This window comes from Saxophila tyrrhenica, assembly GCF_035928015.1.
Source record: "Saxophila tyrrhenica strain CCFEE 5935 chromosome Unknown scaffold_2, whole genome shotgun sequence".
In the NCBI taxonomy this organism is placed as follows: domain Eukaryota; kingdom Fungi; phylum Ascomycota; class Dothideomycetes; order Mycosphaerellales; family Extremaceae; genus Saxophila; species Saxophila tyrrhenica.
The window spans coordinates 1,097,523-1,112,050 of NW_027041734.1; the positions used below are offsets into that span (position 1 = coordinate 1,097,523).

At 55.7% G+C, this 14,528-nt stretch overlaps 8 protein-coding genes across 8 annotated transcripts; 5 read left to right on the forward strand and 3 right to left on the reverse strand.

Moving 5' to 3' along the window:
• Positions 1-321: 321 nt before the first annotated feature.
• Positions 322-1,467, reverse strand: ERG26 (erg26, C-3 sterol dehydrogenase; the record flags this gene model as incomplete). The annotated part of the gene is made up of 1 exon (XM_064798788.1): positions 322-1,467. The coding sequence occupies one exon, from the start codon at positions 1,465-1,467 to the stop codon at positions 322-324; it is 1,146 nt and encodes a 381-aa protein (XP_064663115.1).
• A 221-nt stretch (positions 1,468-1,688) lies between these two features.
• On the forward strand, positions 1,689-3,233 carry LTR77_001527 (uncharacterized protein; the record flags this gene model as incomplete). The annotated part of the gene is made up of 2 exons (XM_064798789.1): positions 1,689-2,333; positions 2,691-3,233. The coding sequence occupies 2 exons, from the start codon at positions 1,689-1,691 to the stop codon at positions 3,231-3,233; spliced, it is 1,188 nt and encodes a 395-aa protein (XP_064663116.1).
• A 19-nt stretch (positions 3,234-3,252) lies between these two features.
• LTR77_001528 (uncharacterized protein) lies at positions 3,253-4,626 on the reverse strand (the record flags this gene model as incomplete). The annotated part of the gene is made up of 1 exon (XM_064798790.1): positions 3,253-4,626. One exon carries the CDS (start codon positions 4,624-4,626, stop codon positions 3,253-3,255), a length of 1,374 nt encoding a protein of 457 aa, XP_064663117.1.
• Positions 4,627-5,742: 1,116 nt separating this feature from the next.
• Positions 5,743-8,399, reverse strand: LTR77_001529 (uncharacterized protein; the record flags this gene model as incomplete). Its single annotated transcript, XM_064798791.1, has 5 exons — positions 5,743-7,036; positions 7,283-7,365; positions 7,426-7,578; positions 7,641-7,867; positions 7,925-8,399. 5 exons carry the CDS (start codon positions 8,397-8,399, stop codon positions 5,743-5,745), a joined length of 2,232 nt encoding a protein of 743 aa, XP_064663118.1.
• Positions 8,400-10,001: 1,602 nt separating this feature from the next.
• LTR77_001530 (uncharacterized protein) lies at positions 10,002-10,646 on the forward strand (the record flags this gene model as incomplete). Its single annotated transcript, XM_064798792.1, has 1 exon — positions 10,002-10,646. One exon carries the CDS (start codon positions 10,002-10,004, stop codon positions 10,644-10,646), a length of 645 nt encoding a protein of 214 aa, XP_064663119.1.
• A 237-nt stretch (positions 10,647-10,883) lies between these two features.
• Positions 10,884-11,954, forward strand: LTR77_001531 (uncharacterized protein; the record flags this gene model as incomplete). The annotated part of the gene is made up of 1 exon (XM_064798793.1): positions 10,884-11,954. The coding sequence occupies one exon, from the start codon at positions 10,884-10,886 to the stop codon at positions 11,952-11,954; it is 1,071 nt and encodes a 356-aa protein (XP_064663120.1).
• Positions 11,955-12,678: 724 nt separating this feature from the next.
• Positions 12,679-13,038, forward strand: LTR77_001532 (uncharacterized protein; the record flags this gene model as incomplete). Its single annotated transcript, XM_064798794.1, has 1 exon — positions 12,679-13,038. One exon carries the CDS (start codon positions 12,679-12,681, stop codon positions 13,036-13,038), a length of 360 nt encoding a protein of 119 aa, XP_064663121.1.
• A 628-nt stretch (positions 13,039-13,666) lies between these two features.
• Positions 13,667-14,221, forward strand: LTR77_001533 (uncharacterized protein; the record flags this gene model as incomplete). Its single annotated transcript, XM_064798795.1, has 1 exon — positions 13,667-14,221. One exon carries the CDS (start codon positions 13,667-13,669, stop codon positions 14,219-14,221), a length of 555 nt encoding a protein of 184 aa, XP_064663122.1.
• Positions 14,222-14,528: the final 307 nt, after the last annotated feature.

Below are 14,528 nucleotides of genomic sequence, written 5' to 3' on the forward strand. Positions count from 1 at the left end.
GAGAGCTCCTTGTGGGCTGATGGTACTGGTGTCGATGTGAAAGGGAGGTAGAAGATCGGAAGCAAAGGAGACGAGAAATGTACCTACTTATGCACTTCACCGATTTTGCTGACCTTTGCGACAGTGCCGTCAGTGTCGAAGTAACCCACGTGAGTGGATCTAAACTTGATATCCTCCATTCCAAGACCTATGGAGTGGTGGTGTAAGCACTCAAGCAGCCTTCCACGCCTGTAGAAAAGGAGCTGACCGCAGTCTTGGCGGAACCTTAGAGAAAACAGCATCTCGAACATCCAAAATGTGTAAGTTGATACAAAACCTCTCCTATTGGTTTTTCTTCCCCTTCAAGTCCATTGGCTGACCTCGCACCACACCCCTGTACAACGCATCTTTCACGCCCTTGTCTACCCCTTCCTGCATCGACACCACAGGCATGTACCCTAACCTCCTCTTCGCCTTGTCGATATTGAAGTACCGCGTCATGCACGTATACTGCACCTGCTGCCTTGTCAAATTCGGCTTGCCCATTCTGAAGAGCCAGAACACCAGCTCCATTAGCGTCGCGATAAGCAGACCGACGTCCTTGCTCAGCGTCCAGACCTGCTTGAGCTCCGTCTTGTCTCCTGCCGCGGCCCAAACACTGCGCGCAAAGTCGAAGAAGTAAACCGGCGAGTCGTTGGTGATGAAGAAGGCTTCGCCGTCAACCTTCTCGTGGTCGAGTGGAGCACTGCCGCCTTTGTCCTCGCGTTCGCGCGTCGCTAATAGCGCCGCAAGCGCGAGGTGATGCGCATGCGCAACGTTTACGATGTTGGTGAAGTCAAACAGGTTGTCATTTTGGCCTATTTGAACTTTCGTCTGCCCTTTGTAGTATGCGCTGAGACCCGGTGGAATGAGCTGTACGTCGCCTTCGCCAAACATGGCTGATGGTCGAAGAGCAGCGGTGAGGAATTTTGGGTATTCCTTGGTGCGGTTGGAAGCAAGAACGTGGATCTCTGCTTGAGCCTTGGTGACAGTGTAGTATTCAGGCTGGTCCTTGCCCATGATGAGAGGGTATTCTTCGTTCGCGTTGACCAGGTCCGACTTGGTGTCGTGAACCACGCTGGCCGTGGATGTGTGAACCATTGCTTTCACCCCAGTCTCTTGACACGCTCTGACTACGTTCTTGGTTCCTTCAACATTGACCTTGTACATCAACTCCTTGTTCCCCATAGAATGGATTGGGCTAGCGGTGTGCACGACGGCGTCCGCCTTGAGACTCTGGAAGACGGAGAGGAGCGCATCGTAGTTGGTGAGGTCGGCATCTTGGTAGTTCACACCTGGTATAGGTTCGGCGGGCTTCTTCAGGTCGAGGACGGTGAGCTTCGTATATGCCTTGCGCGATGCGAGGAGGGAGACGATGTGATTTCCAAGGAAGCCGGATCCGCCTGTGACAACGATGTGGCCCAGCGGTATGAACTTTTCGTCGGCCATGCTTGGTTATTCTTGTCTGTCGTTCCTGCTATAATGTCATCTTAGGCAGAGTCGTTGCTGGCACACAATGGCTCCGAGAGGTCGAGTTCAATCCCCTCGAATTTGGCCAACTCCACTGCGAACCCGCGCTATCGTACGACCACGCCCAAAACTAACGGGACAAACATCTACTGGGACTTCACACTTACCCCATTGCCACTCCTGAACACACGCCAGACTCAATGGATGGCGACTACCAGGACCAAGCCACCATGATACACCTCTACGTCGAGCACCTCATCAACATACGCACACTATCCCTCCAGGCTTCGCTCGCCACAGTCTCAAACAAGGAGACCAAAGCCACTCTTTCAGCAGACGGCAGTCTCCTGACACTAACCCATGAGGGCCAGACAGCAAGCATAACACTTCCTGTCAATCTCTCACCAAACAGGCAAAGCAATGTCATCTTCACCATCCCGGCCATACCATCAAGAGACCTCAGCTTCCGTATTCAGCTCGAAGAAAAGGAGCTGAAGCCAGATAGCAAAGGCTTCCTCCCAAATGGCCAGTCTGACGATGGCAACGTCATTCCCTGGACCGCGGATACGTTGACGGCTGACACTGCGATCCGCTGCAGGATGTGTGATATGCCACTCCTTGAACGTGGGAAGGTTCAGACATGGAAGGATCTTCCCTCCGAAGGCTGGGCGGAGATGATGGAATTCTGGCATTGTCACAAACCTCACGAACCTCACGCCCACGAGAACGGCGAGGGTGAAAAGAAAGGCTATGCTGCAGGCAGCCAGCTGGCACTTGAGGCAGGTGTTGGCATGGTCGACCCGCTAGACTTCCTGCTGCTGCCGGTGGATTGCGCCAACGTCGAGGTAAAATCTTCCTACTTTTACTCTTCACACCACAATATTCCCTACCTTGTTCTGCTGCATCTACACGGGCCGAAAAGAACCGACACTCCTGCGCCGCAAGGTGGACACTACAGGTGGTAGTCGGGATACAAAGCGTCCAACATCAAGTCACAGACTCGCTGGAAGCCTGTATCAGCCTCGCGCAAGCGATGGTAGGTCGGGTGAAAGACGCTGTCGCAAGTCTAGCAGTTTCACCATGCAGTCCGGAGATCCATGGGCTTGTATGGGATAATGTGTTTAGATACATACACGAAGCATTCTCACCACCCTATCGCGCCGTCTGCGTTTGTGCACCTGCTGAGGCTTCTATCATTGTAGGTACGAGCAAGTCAGATTGACTCTCTCCTCGAATGTACTCAGTGTAATTCCACCATTGGACACGTTGAAAGCACGACTGGTGGCTACAGGCTGCGCAAACTCAACCTCTCTGTGTCGTCGAGAGAGCATAAGTCATCAGTGTCATACGACAAACAAAAGTGGCTCGCCTGTCTCTTGCTCTGCGCCATGGACACCAAAGGCGTGCGCAAGTTCATTGTCCATGTTGGCGACAAGACCATGAAGCTCTGGCTGTTCACTCCCGATCTCACAATATCATCTTCTGCTTCGGAATCACCAGAGCCCACCAGAGTGGTTAAGGTCCTATGGCAGGAGTTGGATCCGTCTGAGCAAGACATACCTGAACGACTAACAGCGGCTTCGCTGGCCGAAGACGAGCTACGTGTGCTAGATGAAGAAGCCCAGACTCTGCACAAGCTTCTTGACGACAGCGCTCAACTACTCCCGGAAGGCGCCAGGAAGTTTCAAGACTGGAACGTCGGGTTACTGCAGCGCTTCACCGCTGCTGATATTAAGCCACTCTGATGGCTGGCCGCTACCTGCATTACAGATGCCTATAGAGATCCGCCTGCCTACTCCGCAACCTTCTCCCCCGAAAGTCCTCCCTCTCCTCCTCATCCGGATCCAGCACCCCAGCTTCCGCAAATCTCTCCCGTCGCTCGCTCGCCTCTGCCCTGTAAGACTCGGCCGCGCGCTGCTGCGTAGCCTCGGACGTACGATTACCATCCATCGCACGGAACCTCTTCTCCCGCTCTGTCTCAACATCTTTGAGCGACTTCTCAAGGACATCGGCGAACTGATTCCGCACCTTCGGATCCTCATGGTCGACATTCTGCTCCCTCGCCACCGGCGGCGCCGAACGACGGCCGAAGAAGCTCTTCGACATGCGGCGAAGCCTTGCTAACATCAACCCGTCTTTCTTCTCGCACGCGGCCATGGCGTATGCATAGGCCTCAGGGTTGATGGCGCATTCCGGGGGGATGATGCTCCTCGTGAACAGCGACTTGCCTCTGCCTCTTGTGGTAGGGAGCTCGACGTTTGCGTCAACGCGATGCAATTGCAGGCCCATGTCTCGCATGTGTTCCACGGAGTCTCGCGCTTTGATGCCGATTAGATTCCTTTTGGGTCTCCGCTCCTCAGACGTCGATGTGGCCGGTGACGGTTCTTCGGAAGACGACTCTTCAGACGACGGCTCTTCTGACCAGGATTCGGCGAGGACCAAGCCTGGAGGAGGCGGTTTAAGCACCGCATTGCCAAACCCTCCCGGAGGGCTCTGAGCCACTTCTTCCTTCGGAAAACTGACGCCCAGTAGCGACGACGGCGTGGCAGGCGTCTTGTTCAAAGGACTCGACGGAAGCGAGGCGTAGCCCGAGTCTCGCTTCACAAACGCGGCCATGTCTGAGATGGCCTGCTTGGCGCCCCGGCTTGCTTTGCGAAATATGTTCTCCCTAGTGCCCCCGCCTGGGCTCCGCTTGCGCTTGGAGCCCGATGACTTGATGCTGGTGCTGTCCACTGGCTTCCAGGATCGACGAAGAGGAGCATCCTCCATCACTCCCTCTTCTGCCTCAGTCGTATCTTCTTGGCTAAGGACAGGAGCACCGGCCTGCGCGATCTGGCTGGCAGACGTGGACATAGATGCACGACGCTCACGCTGCGTGACGACAAGACCCGGCGTCTCGAAGTTAGAAAATATGCCTGATACGCAGTCGACGGTGGCAGGGCTGATCAGGTCCATCGACTCTGGTACTGCTGGTGCGGCGTCTTGGAGCACCACTCCATTGTTGCGTAGGGTGACGGATGGAGGAGGTTGGTGCCGTATGCGTTCTATCCCCTCAATTCCCATGCGCCAGCGCTCAACTTCGCATGAGCTGGTTTCGAACTCGAAGCGGTCGTTGATCTGAGGTGTAGAGGATACCATGGCGCTGGTCGTAAAGAATGTCGTCGAAGTACGACCTTGGTGCTCTGGGCACGAGTACGACTTGCACGGAACTGGGGTTGCGAGCAGCAGATGTATGTTTGTCCAGCACTTCGCAAAAGCAGAACGAGAAATCCATCAGAAGGGAAAGAAGAAGAAGAAGAAGAAGAAGCAAACGAGGGGCCATGTACATATTATAGCCACACTCCATCGCCATCGTCGGTGCAGCACCATCAAACTCCAGCAAAGCCTGACCCTCCCCTCCCTCGTCTGCGAACCCACGCGCCGAAGATGGCGAAAATGTCCTGTCTGGGAGCCGTACCATGGGAGCGGAGCGGGGCAGGACTGAGGAGGGGGGTTTGACGGGCGGGGTTGAGGTAAGGCAGAGTGGCCATGATGGGGAGAGGGACGTCATCGCTTACCACCAGTTACCTACATGTACACGTATAGTCTTTGGCACAGTAGAGCAGGAGCAGAAGCAGGGACTTGGGTGGTGGTCATCAGAGGAGGAGAAGTGGTTGGACTGGTTGGCCAAGAACATGAAGTCCGAAGCAGTCGGGTCGATAATAAGCATCATCAACCCCCCCTCTGACTGGCCGAACCAGCGCTGCAACTAATGGATATCAAAACGCTTACCTTCACCTTTACCGTACCCCTCATTTGCTGGAATACAAAAATGTCGATTTGGTACGATGCGACCAAGTTGTAATGAGTAGGATGAGAATGAAAAGAGGTATCATCGTCCTTGAAACCCAGCTTTTGATAGCCGGTTCATTCATTCCCATGCCCATAATCATTTAAAGCTACATAACCTTCAATCCATTATAGGAGAGGTGTCGCATCCATCCATCAAAAAAAAAATCCCTGTGTCGTCATTCAAAGTCATTCTGGTCTTCCCTTGTTCACATTCTTGATGTCCAGTAGTAGAACCAGTTCCGTATTTGCTCCTCCCTCAACCAGCCTCTAAGCCGGGTAGAAAGTCCCACAAGAGAACGCCATCTCGATGCTGCCGATTGTTTTTGGTTGAGTCTTGGGGTTTCTTCTCCTCCGTTCTCAATCGGGTAAAGCCAACCACTTCATCGTGCGTAAGACTGACCGCGCGGCTTCAGCTGTTTCCGTCTAGTGTCCCTTCAATTCTGGGAAGAGATCGTCGAGTGTGCTGTTTCCGGTCGGCATCGATGCCACGTGCTGGTGGTCAAAATGACCGGTGAAGTTGCCCCAGCTTCCTGCTCCTTCATGAAGCGATGGGAACATCGAAGCACCGCCGGACGAACTAGCGCCGCCGTCATAGAGGGTGAAGTCACCGGTGTCGAAGCCGTTGTCGACGGCCATCGCATCGTAAGTGAACGTCTGGTCGAGCTGGGCGCCAGGAGATGCTTGCATGCCGTTGTTGCTGCCGATGCTGGGCGCGATGTTGGAGTTTGGTGTGATTTGCTGTTGTTGGGGCTGGGTGGGGAAGGTGAAGTCGTTGAAATTGAAGCCGTTGTAGCCAAGATCGTCTGGTGAGATGCCATCATCGAACGCGGAGCCATCGAGCTGGAGGCCTCCGGATGAAGACAGCGTGTCGCAGGATTGGCGGCGGTCGTCGCTCATGGCTGGAGTCATGGGCCAGGCAGACGACGAAGCGAAGCCGTCGCCCATGTTGTTGAAGTCGAAGTTCATGTTGAAGTGGCCGCTGAAGTCTGGTGATGGGTGGGTGAAAGCCGGTGTACCGAAGTTGCTTGGTCCGGCAGCTGGTGGTGGCATGGAGCCGTGGCGTGATGACTCCGATGCGGAGGCGTATGAGCCCATCGACGGCGATGGAAGGATGGGTGTGTTGGGTGTGAACATTGTTGAGGCCGGCGATTGCGAGACGGAACCTTTAGGCAGCCGTGCAACGCTGGCGCGACCTTTGCCATTGTTCTTTGAGCGAACGTAGTCCCAGCCGTGAGCCTTCTCCATGTGCTGCTTGCAGTTGCTTTCACGCTTGGAGGTGTACGGGCATGGAGGGAACAGGCAGCGGTAGAGCGATGGAGCGGCGGAGTGCTTGTCGTTGACGTGGCGGTCACGCTCCTTCTCAGTCGGCCAGCCGTGGTCGTGGTATTTGCACTTGTCGTCTGGGCACTTCCACGGGCGCTCGTGAGTCTTGAGATGCTTGGTGAGGTCGCAAGGGCGCTTGAACTCCTTGTCGCACAGCGAGCACTCGTGAATCTCCGGTTTGGCGTTCTTCTTCCGCCGCGCCATGGACCGGAGGACATCGTCCTCGTCGACGTCGATGTCTTCCATCGGACGCTTCATTGAGGCAGACGCAACATCCTCAGGCGAGAGGTGATGGTCGGTGGCGATACTTATAGTCTTGCCGTCCTTGTGACGAACAAGCTCAGCCGGCTTGCCATTGTGACTCACCCCACCAATGAGTGAGACACTTTCATCCCTGCAGGTAGGTGTTAGCACGTGATACAATGTAGGAGTCAACCCGTGTGCCAGCTGTCCGCAGCGGGACATTGGGCTTTATATCCCGCACGATGTCGATCATGAGCCGCCAGCCGGGCCGTGATCCTGGTGCAGTGCCCTCCGGCTATCAAACACCAACAGGGCTTGGCGGTGGCGGTGCCCAAGAACAGACATCGTGCAGGATACCGCATCAAGCCAATCGCTGGATCGGAAGGAGCTCACTTACGGGGTGTAATCCATCTCGTTGAGCTTCTCGCCCCTCTCTTGCTTCTCGCGGGTGACAGCGAGGATCTGAGCGTATCTGCGGATCTATGGAACATTGTCAATAACTGCTGCCTGGGAGAAGATGTTAAACGATCCCAAACGCACCTGCTCCACCAAATCAAAAAAGTAGCCCTGCGTGTATGGTCGGTCTGCCGGAGCGCGCTGGTCGGACTCGTGAAGGGTCGTGACAGTCGTGTGGAGGACGCGGATCGTACGTTCGCAAAAGGCGAGATATTTGTATGGGGAGCGCGAGTAGTCCTTAACGCCGAACACCATGAGTAAACAAGCACCCCGACGTGAGACGGGCGTGTTTCACTTACCGGTGCTAGAAAGATCAACGTCTTTTCTAGGTCACGCAGGTTCTTGATCTCCTTGTTCCCGATACGGCTGGGAACCTCCTTGATCAAGCCGTGGAATTCTTTGAGCTTCTCTTCTCGGAGAATGGGGTTCACGATGTGCTTGTGGATTTGCTCGCACGCGTACTTGCTCAGACCGCGCTGCTCAGTGGCGGCTGAGATGCCCGTCATGGATTCTTTGACCGGAGACGCTGTACGACATGTTAGCGGATGTTGTCAGTGTCGGGTTCTCCACGAGGCAGACTCACCAGAGGCGGTCATGCCTGCATCGGAGATGTCAGAACCGGAGATGCTCGTACCGAGACCACTGTCCGAGCCGTGACTGTGAGAGCGGGCCTTGCTGATTGGTCGCTCTTCAATGGAGGTGTCGTGTACCGTGAATGTGGGTACAGGAAGAACCTCTGGCTCAGTCAGGATGTGGCTCAAGGCCAGCTTCGACTGGGTCTCGACAGCTTTATCCACCCTTGCGAGAAGCTCTGCGGTGCGACGATCGCCAGCGCCCAGAAGCAGATCCTCAAGCGACTTGGGGCATGTTGTGGAGCGAGCGGGCGGTGACTGGGCTCTCGACTCAAGCGGGTCCCAGAAGTCGTTGTCGACGGTGTTGTTGGTAGGATGAAAGGTGTCGCCCTTGCGGAGAGACATGTTCTGGAAGGAATCGATTAATGAGGGAGTCATGTTGGCATGGGCGGGCCGGCGGCGAGAGTTGGCGGCGGCGGAGGCCATGTTGCGGGATGGTTCGAGGCGAAGTACCGAGTGGGGGAAAGGATGGAGCGGGCGGTATCCTGGGGCAGTCATTAGCTATGGGCGGCGAACATGCAGGGCGGCGGTGACTCACCTTGCGAGGAGTGTAGATGCGGCCGGTGTGTGGTTCGGAAGGCGGCTCGCTTAGAAGCTTCTCCTCTGCATCAAACTGGGGAGACTCGAGGGCGGTGTTTGTGACAAGTCGCCGTGGCCGTGGAGGATGGGTGAAGTAGTAGTCAAGCTGGCCTCCAGGCGTCCACTATCTGGCAGGGTGGAAGTCGAGCGTGGCCACGAATGCTTTGACGTCGTCTGCGGGGTCTGGCTCAATGGGCTCCGCCTGAGGTTGCGCGATGGGAGATCGGAAGTGGTGCGAGCAGAGTGAGTAAAGACGCGAACTGGAAGACGACCTGGAAGGCAACGACGACTGCTGCCTGCACTGCTGATTAAGCTTCGAAGCCCCACAGGTCGGGGGCAGTGCTTCCGACTGCTATAAGTTCACACAAGCAGCAACTTCACTTTCGTACGAACTGGGCACGACATGAGACGACAAACGCACATTGGAGACGTTCCACCTAGCAACACCTATATCTGTTCGATTCTACTTCGTCGACCGTCGTATGACCAAGCAATCTGTGATCACGACCAACCACCCTGCCTGAGGCGCAGACGCTAAGCCCTTCACCGGAACGTGAGGTTCTAGAGTTCCACCTTCCCTGCTCCGCCAATCACTTCATCCGACATGCAGCCTTCGATACGCAGGAACGTGACTCCTCCTTGGAGATCCCGTCTAACCCGTGCTTTTGGCCCCCATTGACGACATATCGCACGATTGCGTTTGGGATGCTGTCCTCGGACACCGAAGCACTGGTGGAAGCTTGCTGCTTGCCACTCTGGAGCCAGTCTGCCGGTGACTGATGATGCAGGCGGCAGGCGAGAGAACGGCGGCGGCCTGGGTTTTGGCCCCCGAGGCCGGTCTCACAAATTGCACCTACGTGGTTCTTGGAGCTTCTCTGGACACGAATTCAGAGGAAAAGTGCTCTCGAAGAAGAGCCGTGATTCTCTGGCTCCTTCTAATGGCTCGCTCGTCCACGTTGTACAGCTAGCGTTGAACACAAGACGCTTTACCTGCGTGGCTTCACCGGCTAAGTTTGATGCTACAGAGAGACTGCTCATTGGCAAGCACGTACAATATTCGCTGGCAAAACGTTGAACTAACAGGCTCGTGGCATTCGCATGCGACCTCTCCTGCTGTCTGGTATCGAGAAATGTAGTCGGCCAATTCCGCTCGTGATTGGTCGCACCCGCCAGCAGCGCATGGTGAGGCACAAGGTGAAGCACATGTCAAACTTGACATGCTTGCCATACACGACACTCTGAACCACAAAGGCATTACAGGGTAGGATGAATCTCAGACGCATTTTGCAAGCAAGGTCTATGCTTATGCTACTGAAGCACACTTCCACTTTAATGATTTCGTCTCTTTCCTATGATTTCGTCTTTTTCCTTCTGTGCACCACCGCAAAACGTTTCTTGTCCAGGGAAACTCTAAGCATACCCACACTCTTTCTTCGACACGTCTCTAGCATGCACATCTCCCTTTTCTCCCTCCTCGCGCTGGCCGCCACCCTTCCCACCCACGCCCAACCCCTCACCTCATCCCGTACCCTCACCGCCGCCTCCATCCTCAAAATCGCCCCCTCAACCCGCACCTGCGCCTCCCCACCCGCCCCCGGCGAATGCCGCACCGCATCCCAAGCCGCCCCCTACCTCGCCCTCTCCTTCCAGAACTACTACCTCCCCTCCTTCGCCACCCAAGCCGCCCTCCTCGCCCTCATCCTCTACGAATCCGCCAACTTCCAATACGCCAAGAACCACTTCCCCGGCGTGCCAGGGCAGGGGACGAGGAATATGCAGAGTCCAGAGTATAACCTCAAATACGCCACGTGGCTGGCGACTGTGTGCCAGAACTGCGGGATTGGGATGGAGGAGGTTGAGCAAGCGGAACAAGAGGGTCCGGAAGCGGTGTTGGGGACGGTGAATGGGGATATGTGGGGTTTTGGGAGCGCGGCGTGGTTTTTGGCTACGCAGTGTGGGGAGGATGTGAGGCGGGGGTTGGAGCAGGGGACGGAGGAGGGGTGGGAGGGGTATTTGACCGGGTGTGTGGGGACGACGGTTACGGAGGAGAGGACGGCGGTGTGGAGGAAGGTTATGGCGTTGAAAGGGTGGTAGTCGAGTGTTCATTGCGAGTGGTGAGTACACCGTTTGGGATTTGGCTATGCGCGAGTGCTGATGGCTCATTAGTTTGCTAGACGGCTACTCAGGGATGGCACCGCGGACGCAAAGCCATGTGGACAGCGTGTGACCCCCACAGCAAGCAAGTACTTCTTGCAATCATTTGAAGGAGCACCTACCAGTTTACAATGCCTTCTGTGGCTGCGGCCTTGTCCACGGATCGCCGACACCACCATGATACTGCGACGACAACTCCGACCGTCGGCCAGTGAGCTGGCACCGACGGATCCACATCCTACAGCCACCGTGATAAGAACACCTACACACCCACCGCAGAACACGACAATACCGGCGAAGACGCACCCCATGGTAATCTTGGGACCACCGCTATCTACATCTGAGAGGCCACCCCCAACAGCGACCCTCCAACCTACCCAAAGACCACCGGATAGATTGGAGACCACCAGAGGGATTGCAACTGTTTCCTTGAAGCGCCCACCATCGCCGACTGAGCTTTCCCAACATACCACCGGCCGTCCGCGTGTCTCGGCCCAGACCATTCTATCTCCGCCGAAGCAGATGGTGACCACCCGCAAACGCCTGACTGCAACCCATCTATCTCTAGCATCACCCAGTCCCTCCGCACATTGCAGCAACTCCCACACAACGCCTACACCCACCACACCACCATCTTCAACTCCCACCGCCACGTTCCTTAGCAACGCAAAAGAAGTCCACGCCCTCTCGCTCAGCATGATCATCTCGCTGATCGCAATCTCCCTTGCTCTGCTCACTCTCCTCCTCTTCATTGCAAAATTCCTGCACACCTACTACAAAAAGCGCCACCGCCGCAAAAGGGACATGCGACTTTCCCAACCGCCCACTACCGCTGCGCCAGGTGAACAGCCTTACGTCCCGCAACCCATCAACAGGACCGGTCCACGCCCGGTGCTGGATGAGAGGGCGAAGGATTTCGTGATGCGCAATGTTCCGGTACAGGCGCGAGAGACCCACGGTGAGAGTGAGGTGTTCAAGAATCATAGGGGGTCGCTTGAGTTGAGGTACGTGAGGCCGATGCCGGATGGGCATTGGGGGAAGGATCAGCGGTTTGTGCATGGGACGGGGGAGGGGCGGAAAGATGTGTTTTCTACGGAACCGGATCGGTGGGATAGAGAGAAGCGGGAGCGATTTGAGCGGGTGATGGGGACTCCTCCATCACTTGATCAGTTGGCTGGTGGTGCAGGAGACCGGCAATTTAACGGTCCGGGGACAAGGCAGCCGCAGTACGATGGGAGCAATCCTTAGTAAGGCTTCAATGCAACTTTAGTTTGAACGGAGCGAACATCAGCTGACTGCTCCTCCTAGCACGCTCCGGCCACAGCCAGCTCCATTACAGAGGAGACAGAGGAGGAATTCGCCTATGGTGAGCTATCCGTCATCACGACAGTGAGCCTTACGCTTTCGTATGAATGCCAAAAACCATCCCGCTGCGATGTCGAGTTATTACATGACTGTGCTACCAGCGCTTTTACGGTCACCGGCTGTGTGAGAGCGGACAGCGCTGTACAGGAATCGTATGATGTACACTACAACTCCGCGTTGTAGGCTCATTGAGGCTACTTGAGCTCTGCACTGCGTATGCATCAGCTGTGCCTAGGACGTGCGTTTCCACCACCGCTTGCACTGATAACAAGCACGGCCTAGCCACGACTATTTGCTCCGGCATGGAAACAAGTGAAGCGGCGAGTCACAGCCATGTCATCAGCTTTGCGGTCCGGACACATTGAATCAATGCCCACGTTCTCAAGCTCCAGAAACGGAACGTTTTCGGTCGAACTCGACAACAGACATATTCCATCATCCAAGGCGTAAACCACTACCTGTCGACTCCGCACCAGCGATGGCGTCTTTGACACAAACGTGCAGCACAGTGCTAAGATCTGTGAGCCCTGCCAATGCGGTAATGACAGCCAGCGAAGAGGCGAGCGTCAGCTCTAGTTCCAGCCCTGGTAAGTCCACAGGCTCCACCATGAGCACTGGCGCTGTCGTGGCGGCAGCCGTCGTGCCTCTCTGCATTCTTTCATTACTGCTTGGCATCTGCGTTTTCTTCTCGCTGCGGGAGGTCCGAAAGATGCTTCGGTTGGTGTATCCAAGCGCCGGGTTTGAGAAGGTGAAGAAGGAGAATACAGAGGACTGGAGTAGGGAGGGAAGTAGGATCAAGTTAAGGAACGAGCGATTCCACAGCGAGAGGCCGAGGAGCGTTGAGCGAGATGCTTACGATGGCCAACATGATGAGCGTGAGGTTGAGAAGGAGCTGGTTTACAGGAGGCAAGCCGTGCATGCAGATGTGCGGCAGGCCAAGGGACAGGGTACGCGCCCATGCCGATGAGCGGTATGGCTTCAGCGTGGCTAGGAATGCCCGGAGCGATACCGTTGATCCATACGACATAGGCTTGCGCAGAAGCGTTCGGCGTGGCCGCACTGCTGAGTCAAATTGTAGCCCGAGTCTTGTTGAGCCGGAGGTCTTTGAGGGTGAACAGACACCGGGCCATCACTATCGCGGACCAGGCTATGGCGCGAGTGCTTATCAGTGAGCGGTGCAAGACTCAAGCCGAGGGGGTGGGTGACGATTGACGGCCATTGGGAGTATTCGTAGTGACGCGAATGTTGAGCTCTTTTCCTTAGTTGGTACTTAGCGCCTCATAGATGTATCCATGAGCGTACATGTACCCAGGTGCTGGAGTATTCTTCCAACAGCTGAGCTCCTTCCTCGTAACTTTGGTGTCCATGTCAAGAACATCGTCGTTGCTGTTGGTCTCTTCTCGCCCAAAACTTGAAGCCATTCCTGCCTCGTTCCAAATGTTCCTTCCGTGCCAACAACGTCGAGTGGAGATTCATGTTGGCATGCTCAAGAACCCCTTCTGTATGCCGCTTGGAGTCGAGCTGCTGTCTGCATCAGCGTGATACTAGATGCAAAACACCAATACGTTCATTGAAGCTTTCCATGAGACATCACCATGCCTCCAACGAGCACGACATACCTCCGAGGCCATACTCTTATCATTGCAATCCTAACCCTCACACGACTCGCCACCGCCGTCCAACTCACCTTCCCCAACTACCCCCCAGACGCCTTACCATGCCTCTACGGCTACGCCGGCTTCAGTGGCTGCGTCACCGAATCCCCAACCACAGACGAAATCTGGTCCTGCCTCTGCTGGAACATCGACGACTTCATCGGCAAAGTCGGCTGGTGCCTTCGCCAACACGACTCCGCCGACGTTCAGACCGTATGGGAGCACTTCAACGTCTCATGTACGCAGGCCGGCGCACATCTGCATTACACCGCACCCATGTTCATCAACGGGCCGCGGAGGCGATTCTACCCTGGCGACTGGATCCCGTTGGCACTACTAGTGGTGGTGGTTGGGATAGCTGGGTTTCTGGCAATCCTTTACGGGTGGAAGAGGCCGCGGAATGAGCATGGGACGGGGAGTGCTTCTGAGCTTGCTCGTGGGGATGATGGGCGTCGCTTGAGTGTGGTGCAGAGGGTTTCGCATGCGCCGCCGTGAGGGGTTGGCCCAGGGACAGGATGGATAGGAAGGATGGAGCGGCAATGGTCGGTGGACAGGATACCTAAGATGGCGTATGTGCAGGCTCATGTATTCTTCTGAGTTTCTTCCATCATGTGCAAGACTGTGGCGCCTATTCAATGGGCAAACCGGGGCCCCTAAAGGTTCAACACGGTGACCGGGTCGTGAGTTGTATACTGTGTAGTTGCAGAATCTCGTATTGAAGAGTTCCCATTGCGAGTAAGCTCCCAAGTCTGCATGACAGGAGAGCAAGCATGTGAAAAGGGGGTCCATTCCGGCACGTCCA